This window comes from Quercus suber, unplaced genomic scaffold (assembly GCF_002906115.3).
Source record: "Quercus suber isolate HL8 unplaced genomic scaffold, Cork oak 2.0 scaffold_116, whole genome shotgun sequence".
Lineage (NCBI taxonomy): Eukaryota > Viridiplantae > Streptophyta > Magnoliopsida > Fagales > Fagaceae > Quercus > Quercus suber.
In genome coordinates, this window is record NW_027069581.1 from 1,164,503 (window position 1) to 1,178,168 (window position 13,666).

General features: G+C 32.3%; 1 protein-coding gene across 1 annotated transcript; it reads right to left on the minus strand.

The window, feature by feature from the left end:
* Nucleotides 1–5,015: 5,015 nt before the first annotated feature.
* LOC136068460 (uncharacterized) lies at nt 5,016–11,806 on the minus strand. The gene is made up of 3 exons (XM_065775617.1): nt 11,696–11,806; nt 6,158–6,481; nt 5,016–5,765 (listed from the first exon to the last, which is right to left on the minus strand). The coding sequence occupies exons 2-3, from the start codon at nt 6,431–6,433 to the stop codon at nt 5,466–5,468; spliced, it is 576 nt and encodes a 191-aa protein (XP_065631689.1). The 5' UTR covers nt 6,434–6,481; nt 11,696–11,806; the 3' UTR covers nt 5,016–5,465.
* Between the last annotated feature and the right edge of the window lie 1,860 nt (nt 11,807–13,666).

Below are 13,666 nucleotides of genomic sequence, written 5' to 3' on the forward strand. Positions count from 1 at the left end.
TACGTTTTATAGCCATGAAGGCCTTCTTAGTTGAATAAAATAAATCTTCTCAGCGAGAGACGAGGATTTTATTGATTTGGGTTGGGTCTTATGTGAGGAGGTGCCATCTGTGCTTGAATTCTTCATAGATTTTATCTTGTGATATTGAAAAATGCTAAAATACTACATTTTTTACTATAAAATCATTATAACTAATGTGACAATGAATGTGATTAGTGAATTTTAAAAACATAATAAATGAATGTCTAAATCACATTTTTTGTAATTGGTGTTTCATTAGTTTGTAAAGGTTACATGGTAGAATTTGTGATACCCCTTCAATTATGATATTATCCACTTGACTAGATAAGCCAATAATTGATTGCTACAAACAATAATGACAATACCAAGAAAATGAGACGATTTAAAGTGAATATAAGAAGGGTGCTAATATTAACCGAAGGCATATACTCATTCAATATATATAATACAAAGATTCTGTCTCTTTTGATCCTTTAACCAAAAAAAAAAGAAGAGAAGAAGATGAAGAAGAAAAGATTATTGCCTTTTTTCATTTTTGAAAAGAAAAAAAAAAAAAAAAAAAAAAAAAAAAAAAATTTTAAATGAATACTTGCTCTTCATGTGATGTTTTTACCATCCAATCCATGGAAACATAATGATCGATTTAGACATTTCTTAAAGTTTAAAGACTTACTATTTCAAATTAAAATCAAGGAGATCAATTTAATTTTGACCCAAATTTCGGGAGGGGGTGTATTTTTGTATTTTCACCTTTTTAATAAGAACTATTAATTCTTTAGAATGAAGCATTTCACAAACTCTATCTCACAATTTATTGAAGGAGTGGCTCAAATTGGAATCAAAATTTACAATTTCATATGTATGTACAAAAATGTTTGCCCTAAAAAGTAGTGCTGCATAAGTTAATAAATTACTAGTTTTTTTAGTAAGAATGAATTACTCAATTAAAATTCATCTTAAAATTTATATATATATATATATATACACACACACATACAAGGATAATTAATTTAACAAATTCTATCACTCAATTATTGAAAGAAATTTTCTAAAATTGACTTCAAATTTATTATTTTATATGTATTTACAGAAATGTTTGCCCTAAAGAAATCACGCTGCATGAGTTAATAGTTTAGTTTCCCAGTAATAACTAATAACTATGGATTATTTAAAATTCATCTTTAAAGTAATCATATATATATATATATATATAGAGAGAGACAGAGAGAGAGAGAGAGAGAGACAGAGTCAATCTCAATCCCAAAGGAGGAGTTGGTGGGTCGAACTCAAGCTCATCTCTTTAGGAGGAGTCGGAGGCACAGGCACCACTAAGAAAAAAGTCTCAGACAAATTCATCATGGTGTCACTTGAAGAAACAGTGCTAGTATTTAGTAAAAAAGAAGAAGTAACAGTACTAGTATATATTTATGTAATGTGTTATCTATCAATTAATTATAGATTCATGAGATTCTAAAGAGTTGATTTAGCACTTCAAAAAAAAAAAAAAGAGTTGATTTAGTAGTTTTTAGGACCTCATAAGATCAATGAGGTTATGAGTACAAAACTCTTATCCAGCATCTTGAGGGCATTCTCAACGCCCAAGGAATTAGTCTTTGTAATTTGCTTGTGAGGGGACTATATAGTACACACCTATGAAAGTAGTTAGGTGTTCAAAGAATTTTGGACACTCACACTTAAAAAATGTAAACTTCCTACAGTTACAATTACATAGTTGACGAGACATGAAAATTCAGCAACTATTTGTTTAAAAAAAAAGATATGAAAGATTTGAAATGACATATTATGAATATGACTATGTAACTAAATTGCACAAAGCACAATCCCGTTAGTGAATTTTAAATATCGAGTGCACTATGAGTGCACACCACAACAATATAGATAATTATTAATAATGTGTAACTACCACAAATAGTCGTATCAATTATTTGAGGAAGTTATGAAATTAGAATAAAAAAATAGTACATATAACATGTACATTATCCTACAACCTAGAATCAAATTAAAAATAATCTTCTCTGGGGAAGAATATATATTTTTTTCTAGGTTTTGTTTGAGTTTAACTCTCTTACTTATTCAACACATGGGAAAACATTTAATTGATAATTTCATAATCCCAATACATGGGTATAATCAACCAGAAAGTTTACTCAACATGAAAAATGCTAGAACTACAAATTATTTTATATTTTTTTTACAAACTGCAAATATGATGAGTGATTATTGATAAGTAAAAATGTAATCTTAGTAAGAGGTTTGTCGGGTTTAGATGAGAACTACCAAGACATTAATCAATTTTTGGTGTAAATAGGGATTGAATCCTAAATCTCTTTTACAACTATTATAGATATTACTAGTTGAGTTGACTGAAACCTACGATTTTTTTGATAATTGATTAAAATATTAAACCATATATAGTGTATTGCATAAGTAAAATATAGTTATATTAAATATCATTTTGCACGAGCTTCATTGTTGACCTTTAAGCAATTGATGTTTGTTTTGTCGTTTTTCAGTTTGTTGACTATTTCTCAATATGGATGTGTTTAAACTTTAAAACTCATCGAGTGAACTTGACACTCTCAAATTGAATTTAGCAACAGTACATATATACCTTTAGTAATTTTTATGGCTTAATTCATTTAATCATCAAAATTTAATGTTTTAAAAATCTAAAATGTCTAGTGTTACTTTATTTAAAATTGATTTTTATGTAGTGAAATTTAAAGTAGTGAAATTTAAATAAAATGTTATCATATATGCTTTTAGATTGGAAACAAAAATATTATTAAAACTTATTATTTATATATCCATTTTTTGGTGGAATTAAGGATTCTTTTTCCTTGTAAAATTATACACTCACCCAATGGGTTATAAATCCATAATATTGCCCTTCATTCCTTATAAGAGGAGAAATGTTACTTGAGAAAGAGCGCATTAGTGGCATAATTTTAAATGACATGATATTTTATATGCATGCTTTTATATTCATATATATATATATATATATATATAAATTTCTTTTCATTTAAATCTTTTTTTTTTTTTTATTATATTCATATATATATATATATATATATATAAATTTCTTTTCATTTAAATCTTTTTTTTTTTTTTGAGAATTAGATCAATAGAACAAACGAAAAGAGAAACAAGCAATTACACAGCATCGTTTTGGATTAAATTAAACACGCAAGGAGGAATCTCTTCAAGCCAAGCCATCTTTGTGTCAAAATGAATAGCATTGCGGGCCAGAGTGTGAGCAACCTAGTTTGCCACCCTTTTTGTGTTAGCTTTGAAACCAACGACATTATTCAAATCTAAACTAAATTGGACTCTGTGCTATGTGTAGTCTCAGTGGAATGATCTATAAAATGTATTAAATATATGCATCATACTATAAGAAGTGTGTGTTTGACAAAAATTATTTTTGTCAACTTATTTTACTATTCAGCTTATTTTTGCTATTATTCATAGGTTCCATGATACTACTTTAACTAATTTTTACATTTATTTATAGTAGTTTCAGTAAAAAGTTTTCTGTTTCAGCAATATATATATGGAAACATTTCCTTGCAGATGAGTTGCTAGGTAGGAGGAGTGCGCCTTCAGGTACTGACGCATGAAAAACAGTACCTAAAAGTGAATCTAGCAATAACACAACTTTTTTTATTCGTTTATTTGCTTGACAAACACTGAACTTCCACTGATCATAGTGTTGATCAGCTCAAACAGGCCACTCCTCTATCACGCAGCTCACTTTTGCTCATTTTCTGCTCTATTCAACGTGCTTCGTGTGATAGCCCTCGAGATCAGTGCCTTTTACTTAAAAATGGTGGTGAAGAAGATGATTTGGTGATGGGAAAACCTAAACTCACACAATAAAAGTTATAGTTAGTGTTGGCAGGCTATTATAAAAGATAAATCCCAGTAAATGAATACTAATTTTTATTTTTATTTTTTGTTGTTGGAATAATCCCATAATTATAGTGGGAGATGAGGGCATTTGAACCCTGAAATATCAAGAAGTACTAGTTGAATTAGACTCTTGGCAAATGAATGCTGAATATTGTTCAAAATTTTTATCTACCGCCTCAAAAAGCATATTGGGGTGTAGGTTTTATTTGAAATAAATATCAATGACATCTTCTACATGATGATTGTTTTTTATCATCAAATTAAAACACTAATTGTTTTTTATGTGAACGTGGATCGAACTCCGACGATAAGAGACTTCTTAAACTTTGAAAATAATTTTGTATAGAGTATTGTTAAATGAAACTATAATAAGATTTTAAAATAAACTATGTGGACTTTATCCACATGTGATTGAATTTCTATTTATAATATGTGGCTAAAAAAGTTGTACTTTATTCACTTGAATTTAATATATATATAGGGGACAAAACTTAGGTACAGTATCTTAAATCTTATTCCTTACGTTTATCTCTTAAGATTCAGCCATGTGGCTATTTAACTAAAAAATACACTTCCTTCCCATGAGAAAAATTCCACATGGAAAATCTTAAAAAAGGAACCTAAGGAATAACACCTAAGTACTGTACTTAATGCTGTGTTTGGTTCAACGGAAATGCTTTTCCGAGCGTAAAATCATTTTAGGGGAAATTGTTTTCCTGTAAAGGAAAATGTATTCAGGCTGTTTGGCTGTCTCGGAATTCGTTTTAAGGAAAATCAATTTCGGTGTTTGGTTCGTTCAAACATTTTACGAAAAATGTTGCTAGTTTTATAGAAAATCAATCTTGGTGTTTGGTTCGTTCAAACGTTTTCCGGAAAATGGTGATCATTTTACGGAAAATCAATTTCCACGTTTGGTTTGTTGATCATTTTATGAAAAATATGAAATGCCTTACAGCCTCCTGCATTACAAACCTGTAACAGTACAAAATGTTTGATCCACCACAACATCAAAATAATCATCCGAATATACCCAAAATATTTATATCAAAACAGCCACATCAGTCTTTCACCATTGGCATTACACCTTCGTGGTGTACAAAAATGATACCTACACGTGGCATTTGAACAGTACAAATACATAATTTGGGCAAATGCATCGTCCCAATAATACAAAAGACTTACATATATAATACCATTGTTAATCCCTAAAGCTAATTGCTGGAACTACAAGAAAAGTTAATCCCTAAAGCTACTATCACAGTTAACATGAAACAGACAAGTCAGAGGTGTGTGCACAAAAAATTATCCATCCACAGCTTTCTTAGCTTAGTATTCTTGGCTAGAAATCCCCGTGTTGCCTTTTTATTTTCACATAGATGGTCAAAGGCAATTGCGAGCATGTCTTTGCTATACCCATTCGCCATCATAGCCATGACCTCAGAGTAAAGAGCTGTGTAATCAACAGGCCCTCGGTTGATTTCTTTCAAAGCCACAACAATTTCTTTTAGCTAATCAAACAGATCAGTCAGCACACTATCCTCAGAGGGAGGTGCACGCTCTCTTTTGCGGGACTTGAAAATTCCCGACCCAGTGGTGGATGGCTCTACCGCATTCTTCCCATTGTCCACTACACCTTCCTCCACAATTTCCACCATAAACTCAGTACTGTCCCTATTGTCTGGCTCATTCTCAATATCCACATACGACTTAGAAAAGCTACCCGTGGTTGTATCCTTCCCCACTACAATAGCTAATTCATCATACGTCTCAATCTTTTTGTTTAGATACTCTGCATGCTTTTGATGCACCTGTATGGGAGAAAGGAACATTTAATAACAATGCAGTAATCACTTCACTCATAAATTCAATATTCAATTCAAACACTGATGCCATTAGATGATTTAGGTCAATGATAAACAAAAAAATCTGTTAGGGAATAGGAGACATAACCCATGATTTTGAAGATAAGTACAACAGAAAATACAATGTACAAATGCTAAGACCAGATTTGTTAATAGATCCGCACATGATAGTTATATTTGAAAATTTGTAAAAGCAATGGAATCCTAAAAAGAATGACACTATAAATTTCATATAAAGAGGGTCTTGAGCAGCCGTGTCTTGTTCTCAATTCATAGATTATAAAAGCCAAAAACATATATTATCATTTATATTAAGAAAATATAATTGGAAGCCATACCATAACTTCTTCTTGAAATGTTTTCACATCACACATTATCATCTTTAAGTTATCATCCCATCTAAAACCACTCTTCTTCCTAATAGTTTGAATAGTGGTCCATATAGTCCTCAGAATCCTTAACCGATTCTCTACATAAGAGGGGTGGCACTCAACCCCAAATTGTGCAGATATCTCCTTCGCTACAAAAGCAAAGGAGCCGGCCCTGACGGTGTTTGAAGGCTTATTGCCCTTCGCAGCCTCCTTGACAAGTAGCCTAAGTAAAGTCATGTGCATGGGGGGCAGCCACCTGAACTGTTTAGTGCTGTCCACCTTCTCTTTTCCCTTTGACATTACCACATATGAAAATTGTATAGTGAGAGTAGCATTTAAAAATGAGAGCAGCATTTAGTAATTATGCTCGGAATATGAACAACAAATCAAACACACATACAACCATGCTTATAGATGTGCACAACAGAATGAAACATGCTAACACTGGAAATAACAATGTAATGCTGAAAATACTTTTTAATGCTGAAAATACTTTTTCCTTTCACCACCAGAAGTCTATAGTAAATACATTGTCCTTAGAGAAAAAAAAAAAATACAACACATATTACAATCATAGAAATCTAAATAAAGTACTACTTTCTACTCCTAGTATAATTAGACCACATAACTTGGCATATCTGATCTCTCTTAGCATTCCACACTCTACTGTCTTCAATGGAGTCCTAACGTGATTGTGTTTCTTGCTGGGGGCCACTAGACTCTACTTGGTTCATTGCAGCTTTTATAATATGGTCATTTGGTTCAACCCCCATAATGTGATTATGAATTACACAACATGCTAACACTACTTTCACTTGGGTTTCAAAAGACCAAAAACGTTCTGCATCCAACACTCGAAAACATTTCTTCAACACTCCAAACCCCCGCTCAATGGTAGTTCTCAATGAAGAATGTCGAAGGTTGAATAGTTCTTGCTCATTCTCAGGAGGGCAATCACTAAACTCTTTCAAGTGATATCACACACTCCGATAAGGTGACAAAATTCCATTTTTATTACCATACCCAGCATTATCAAGATAATATTTACTTACGTATATTCAAAAATAAAACCAAATCACTACTATGCTTAGGAAAACACAGAATATTTATTAAACTAATAAACCAAAAAGGTGAAGTAATCCTATAATACATTCAGGAATTGAAAATCCCTCTGGCCTAGCAAATGCATCATTTAACACACGTGAATTATGTGCACTACCTTCCCATCCAGCCAATACATAAGTGAACTTTAAGTCAAAACTAATGGTAGCTAACACATTTTGTGTGGTTCCATCTTTGTGACCACGACACCTTCCTTGTATTTCAGGTGGCATAGATGCATGAACATGTGTACCATCGATTGCTCCAACACAATCCTAATTTTCGACAAACATAATGGTTTAAAATTACACAAATCTTCACAATTTACAAAAATACACAAGTCGCAATATTTACCTTCAAATATGGGTAGAACCTTCTACTATTCCTTATCTTTGAGGGTTTATCTTCGCTATGCAGTCTTATTAGAGTTCTATATAATTTTAGGACCCCCCTAAGGACGACCTTGAAGTATCTATGAACAGTCTCAGTCGATCTATGGAACCGACTACCAATTACACAGAACCTCACTTTATGACCAATAATGTGACAGAAAATTATCACTTGCTCTGTAATAGACATGTGAATAGTTGGGCGTACGTGCTCCCCCTCAGTGAGGATGTGACATAAGTGGTGGAAAGCTATAGGCTTCATCCTAATTTGACTCACACAATGTCTCTCACTTCCATGCAGAATACTATTTATGTAATGCTCTCTCTCAGCTGCATGATTAACATAAGGCGCCCTAGGCAGTCGTCTACGATGCAATTTCCTTAACAATGCAACCCCTATAAGGAGGATAGATGCAACTGAGGCAAGAATTGCAGGTTTGGTTTTTTTTCTTCATCTAAAAAATCAAAAACACTGTTGTCTAAGAGGTACGTAAACAAGCATGCTATTGATTATACAGTATATATAAACAGCCACAAACAGAAAACAGCAGAGCACAATCATATACCAACACAACACCCATGATCTCTAACACAATCAGTATATATAGCCATAAATGTCATAAAAAGCCCATTTCAAGATCAAGGGAAAAGACAACCATGGTGGCAGTGTGTCCACAGTATTCACAAGGTGCCAAATACATTCACCAACACAACACAAAATTTATATCAACATAGCATTCACATTGATATCAACTAACACAACACAAAATTTATATCAACACAGCAACCAACACAACACAAAATTTATATCAACACAGCATTCACAATTATTCACATATATTTCTGTATAATTGTAACACCAACAAAAGTTAAATTCTTAAATCAATAATTAAATAAAAATGGATAATTAAAAAAGTAAATAAATAAATAAATAAATAAATAATTATATAAATATATATATATAGATCGAATCCGAGAGGGTGGGTCGGAGGATGGGTTGTTTATGGGTTTGAGGATGGATTTTGGCTAGATGGGTTTGAGGGGATTGGATCGGACTGAAAGGTGGATCGGATTGAACTGGAGGGTGGATCGGAGTGAAATAGGTGGTGGATCGGATTGATTTTACGATGGATCGGACTGAAATGTTGAGGTTGTCGGACATTTTTTACCCATCCTAGTGAAGGAAACTCACCGTGGGTGGATCGGTGGAGTGCGGGACGGCGGAGTGTGGGTCGTTAGACTGGAGCTCAGTTTGCGGAGGCTCACTGTTTGGCATGTCTTGCTCTGTGGAGCTTGGGCTTTTCTGAGCTTGGAGTGTGTGTGTGAGGAGCTTCGAGAGAGTGAGAGCGTGTCTTGCTCTGTGGAGCTCAGGCTTTTCTAAGCTTGGAGTGTGTATGTGAGGAGTGTGTCTGTGAGGAGCTTTGAGGGAGTGAGGAGTGTAATTGGTTTGAAGGGAAAATAAAAGCTGAAATAATTTTACACCAAAACAAGGTTATTTTACAGTCAACATGGAAATTGATTTCCGTTTGATCAAATTTTCTGAGCTTACCAAACAGGTTGAGGGGTGTAAAATCATTTCCTAAAACCCATTTCACCCAAAACAAACGCACCATCTTGCTCTCTCTCTCTCTCTCACACACACACACACACAAACAAGAGGATTCGTCTCTTTCAACTGCACTTTTATGTGATTAAAAAATACCCTTATTAAGGAAGGGTAAACTTCATTTAGAATTATGGTCATAAATGTTAAATAATAAATTTCATTTTGAATTCAAAAAGAGAATTCCTAAAATTTATAATTTTTCCCCTTCACGTTCAAAAAAAAAATTACAATTATTTCTTATCTCTAAAGTTTATCTTTTTTATTTGTTGGAAAAATAAAAAAGTATATTTTTAATTTATAATAGATGCAAACTATTAATCTTAACTCAAAAAATAGAAGAGTTATAAGAATTTTATTTTCAAATAATATCATTTAAACATGGGATGTTTTAATAATTTTGATCTAATTTAGGGAATCAAACTACAATTAGCACACAAAGAAAACTTTGTAGTTATTGCCAATATTCCCATAATTAAGTTTGATTAAGAGCTACATGAATGATAAAACTACCTTAAATCCTCTAGCATTAAAAAAAGAGTAAGGTTTAGGTACAGTATTTTGGTCCTGTTCTTTAAATTCCTCTTTTAAGATTTTGCTATGTGGTTTTTTTTTCATGGGATGAAAATATATTTTTATTAAGCAGCCACATGACAGAATCTTAAAAGGAAAATCTAAAAAACAACACCTAAAATATTGTATATAAGTTTTGTCTTTAAAAAAATTCTTACTTTTTTTTAGCACACTCCCAAAAAAAAAATGGAAACAAATCATACGGCCATTTCTCAGTTAAACGCTGATAATATTTTTGAGAGCTTTGACTGCTGAGAAGTTGAGAGGCGTGCGCCTACAAGCACTCTTGCTTAGAAAACAACGTATGGAAGGAAACGTCAAATTTGTGAAAGCATCCCAGCCCAGGATCCAAAACCCCCAGTCTGCGGAGATTTGCCAAATGACCATTATCAAATAAATAAAGACTTTGTTTTACAATATTTAAGGTTAGTAAACTTGTACGTTTCAAAAAAATAAAATAAAATAAGGTTAGTAAACTTGTAAAGTTTAAGGATCTAAAGAATATACTTTTAGAAACTTGCTCCCAAGTTCCCAGAAGACAAATAAGCATATCCAAAAGTGCAAACCATTGGGCCACATGCATTTTGCCGGCCAAGAATGAGAGATAAATAAATAAATAAATAAATATAATTTAGGGGTATGCGCGTGTCAGATTATGCTGGTAAACGCCAATTTTTCTATCCAATCTGACACTAGCGGGTTGGGAAAATTCCAATCCGCTACCAACCCACCAAAATCTAAATCCAGCGGATTGGTTACAAATTTTGGTGGTTTCAACTTGGCGAATTAGGCGGGTTGGGTGGGTTGACGTTAACAATATATATATATATATATATTTTTAAAAAAAATTATCACAAACTACAATTTTTTATTAAATAATCTCAAAATATAACAGATTTGCCAAATGACCATTATCAAATAAATAAAGACTTTGTTTTACAATATTTAAGGTTAGTAAACTTGTACGTTTCAAAAAAATAAAATAAAATAAGGTTAGTAAACTTGTAAAGTTTAAGGATCTAAAGAATATACTTTTAGAAACTTGCTCCCAAGTTCCCAGAAGACAAATAAGCATATCCAAAAGTGCAAACCATTGGGCCACATGCATTTTGCCGGCCAAGAATGAGAGATAAATAAATAAATAAATAAATATAATTTAGGGGTATGCGCGTGTCAGATTATGCTGGTAAACGCCAATTTTTCTATCCAATCTGACACTAGCGGGTTGGGAAAATTCCAATCCGCTACCAACCCACCAAAATCTAAATCCAGCGGATTGGTTACAAATTTTGGTGGTTTCAACTTGGCGAATTAGGCGGGTTGGGTGGGTTGACGTTAACAATATATATATATATATATATTTTTAAAAAAAATTATCACAAACTACAATTTTTTATTAAATAATCTCAAAATATAACTAATGCACAAAAAAAACTAAAGGTAGATTTCAATGAATAATCTCAATTCTAACATAAACATAGGGTCAATGAAAAAGAGATATATCATCTCTAGCAAAAGTAGGCTCTGCCTTATAACTTAGGAAAATTAAATTAACAAACTCAAAGTCTTAACATTTCCAAAGTCATATCAAGGATTAAAAATAAAAAATAAAAAATAAAAAATAAAAAATAAGACAAAGACAAAGAACTAGATGAACAATATTCTTATGTAATATGTAACATATTTAACTTGAATATACAATGAACCTGCCTGCTAGAATTGCTTTACTTGTAACATTATAACACATTTTATAATATATAAATGGATCAAATGACATAAACCAAAATATAAAAGACAAAAAAGAATTAAACAATAGAAGACAATAACGCAATTACGTACCTTTGTGATTGTTGATGAAGAATTGAAATGATAAGAAACAGGCTTCAAAAAGGTTAAAGAAGAAAGAGGAAGGGAAAGATAGCGGCTAAAGGTGAAAGCCAAAAGTGAAAGGTGAGCAGAAAAAGTGAGACCTAGAGCCACAAAGTGTATACTATATACACGGTTAAAGTAAATGGGATAGGTGGTAGGTAGGGGTGTTTAGGGTTTCAATGTTGACTTTTTAGATTTTGTTTAAGGAATTTTTGGAAGGCCAGTTCTATTTAGGGAATTGATTATTGATTAGTTGTAAAAATTTATTAGGTGAATTGATTAACTTTAAATACTTAACAATCTATACTAATATATTTTATTTTTTTATGTATGTATAATTAAGCAGGCGGGTCGGGTTGTAATAGGTTGGCAATTTTTCAATCCATAACCCAATCCAATCCACAATTTTGGGGGTCTAACCCGCCCAATCCAAATCGCCTAACTTAATGACCTGTATGGGGCAGGCGAGTCGAGTGCAGGTTGAGCGGGTTGGCAAGTTAAGCGGATGAATGCCCTTAGAGTATTGGTTAATAATGCATTTAAAGAAATTTTTATGGGAAAAGAAAAAAAAAAACAATTAATGTTTTTATGGGAAAAAGAAATTAAAGCAAGTTTTTTTTTTGAGTAAATAATAATACTAATTAGAATACATACGAAAATAATAATAGTGTTTTAAACTGAGTTTATAATACATTGCATAACCATAGTATAACTACAAAATGACTTAACCTTTGTAATTGTAGACTGATGTTATAAATAGCAGACACTAGACACACATAACCAATGTGGGATAATCATCCCTATTATTTTTTTTAATTTGTATATATATATATATATAAATACAACTTTTTTGGAACTATATACATACAATTCAAGTATCAAATCATTAAAAAAATTAAATGATATATCATAGTTTGGTCTCGGTTAAACTTTAGTTTGACTTCAAAAACCTTAAATCTTTTCATTTATTTTTTTTGACTCTTTGAAAGGTCCGGAATTCAAAATCATGATCTTAATGAGTCCAGTCCATAGGAGCTTTGTCCCAATCCTTGTTCAAAAGTTAAAAAAGTTAAACGAAAATTATTCCAAGTTTTATAAATAAAAATGAATATTTTAACCTTTAATCTCATGTAATAATTATCTATTGCATCCTATCCCTGATTCAGCTTAAAGTTATTTTGATTATTATCCTCCATTTGGAATTTAAATTGTTTGGCATTACTCATTAGAGCATCCACAGCCGGAAATCTCATTTCATCCTATTTTACCATTTCAAAAAGCCATTTTATCAATTATACAATACAATTTTACAATACTTCCAGCATCGCGATTTTTATTTTCCTATTCTATTCATTAAAATAATATTTCTACACAATAAAATAATATATCCCACAATCACCATCATACAATAAAACACATTATTTATTCTTTCTCTCTCTTTCTTTCTGTTCAAGAACCACAATTACCACCACTGCTGCACTACACACACTTGACACCACCACCACCACCGACAACCCATAATCTATCGTCAACACCAAAAAAAAAAAAAAAAACCGACCATCAACACCACAAAAAAAAAAAAAAAAAAAAAAAAACACAGCAACCCACAGTCAAAAACCAAACCCACCACCACTGAAGCTTGAAGGAAGCGGATTCACTGTTGGGAAGCTTGAAGGAAGTTGATTTTGTTGACCCATGCGGAGAAGGAAAAATGAAAGAGAGAGAGAGAGTTGCCGGAGAAGGAAAAACGTGGAGACCCACCACCGCCAATCTAGAAACCCACCACGCTGATCTCCAACTCAATCGTGCCGAACTCGTCGATCTAGAAACCCACCATGCCGATCTAGAGAGTGGCCGGAGAAGGAAAAATGCGGAGACCCACCACTACCGATCTAGAGACCCACCATCGTCGATCTCGCTGATCTAGAAACCCACCACGTC

What these genes read in the sequence shown, in the direction of transcription:
- LOC136068460 (XM_065775617.1), bottom strand. Translation starts at nt 6,433, where the DNA reads ATGCACATGACTTTACTTAGGCTACTTGTCAAGGAGGCTGCGAAGGGC. An exon ending in CATTTCAAGAAGAAGTTATG is followed by an intron (nt 5,766 to 6,157) that starts GTATGGCTTCCA and finishes TCTCCCATACAG; the next exon opens with GTGCATCAAAAGCATGCAGA.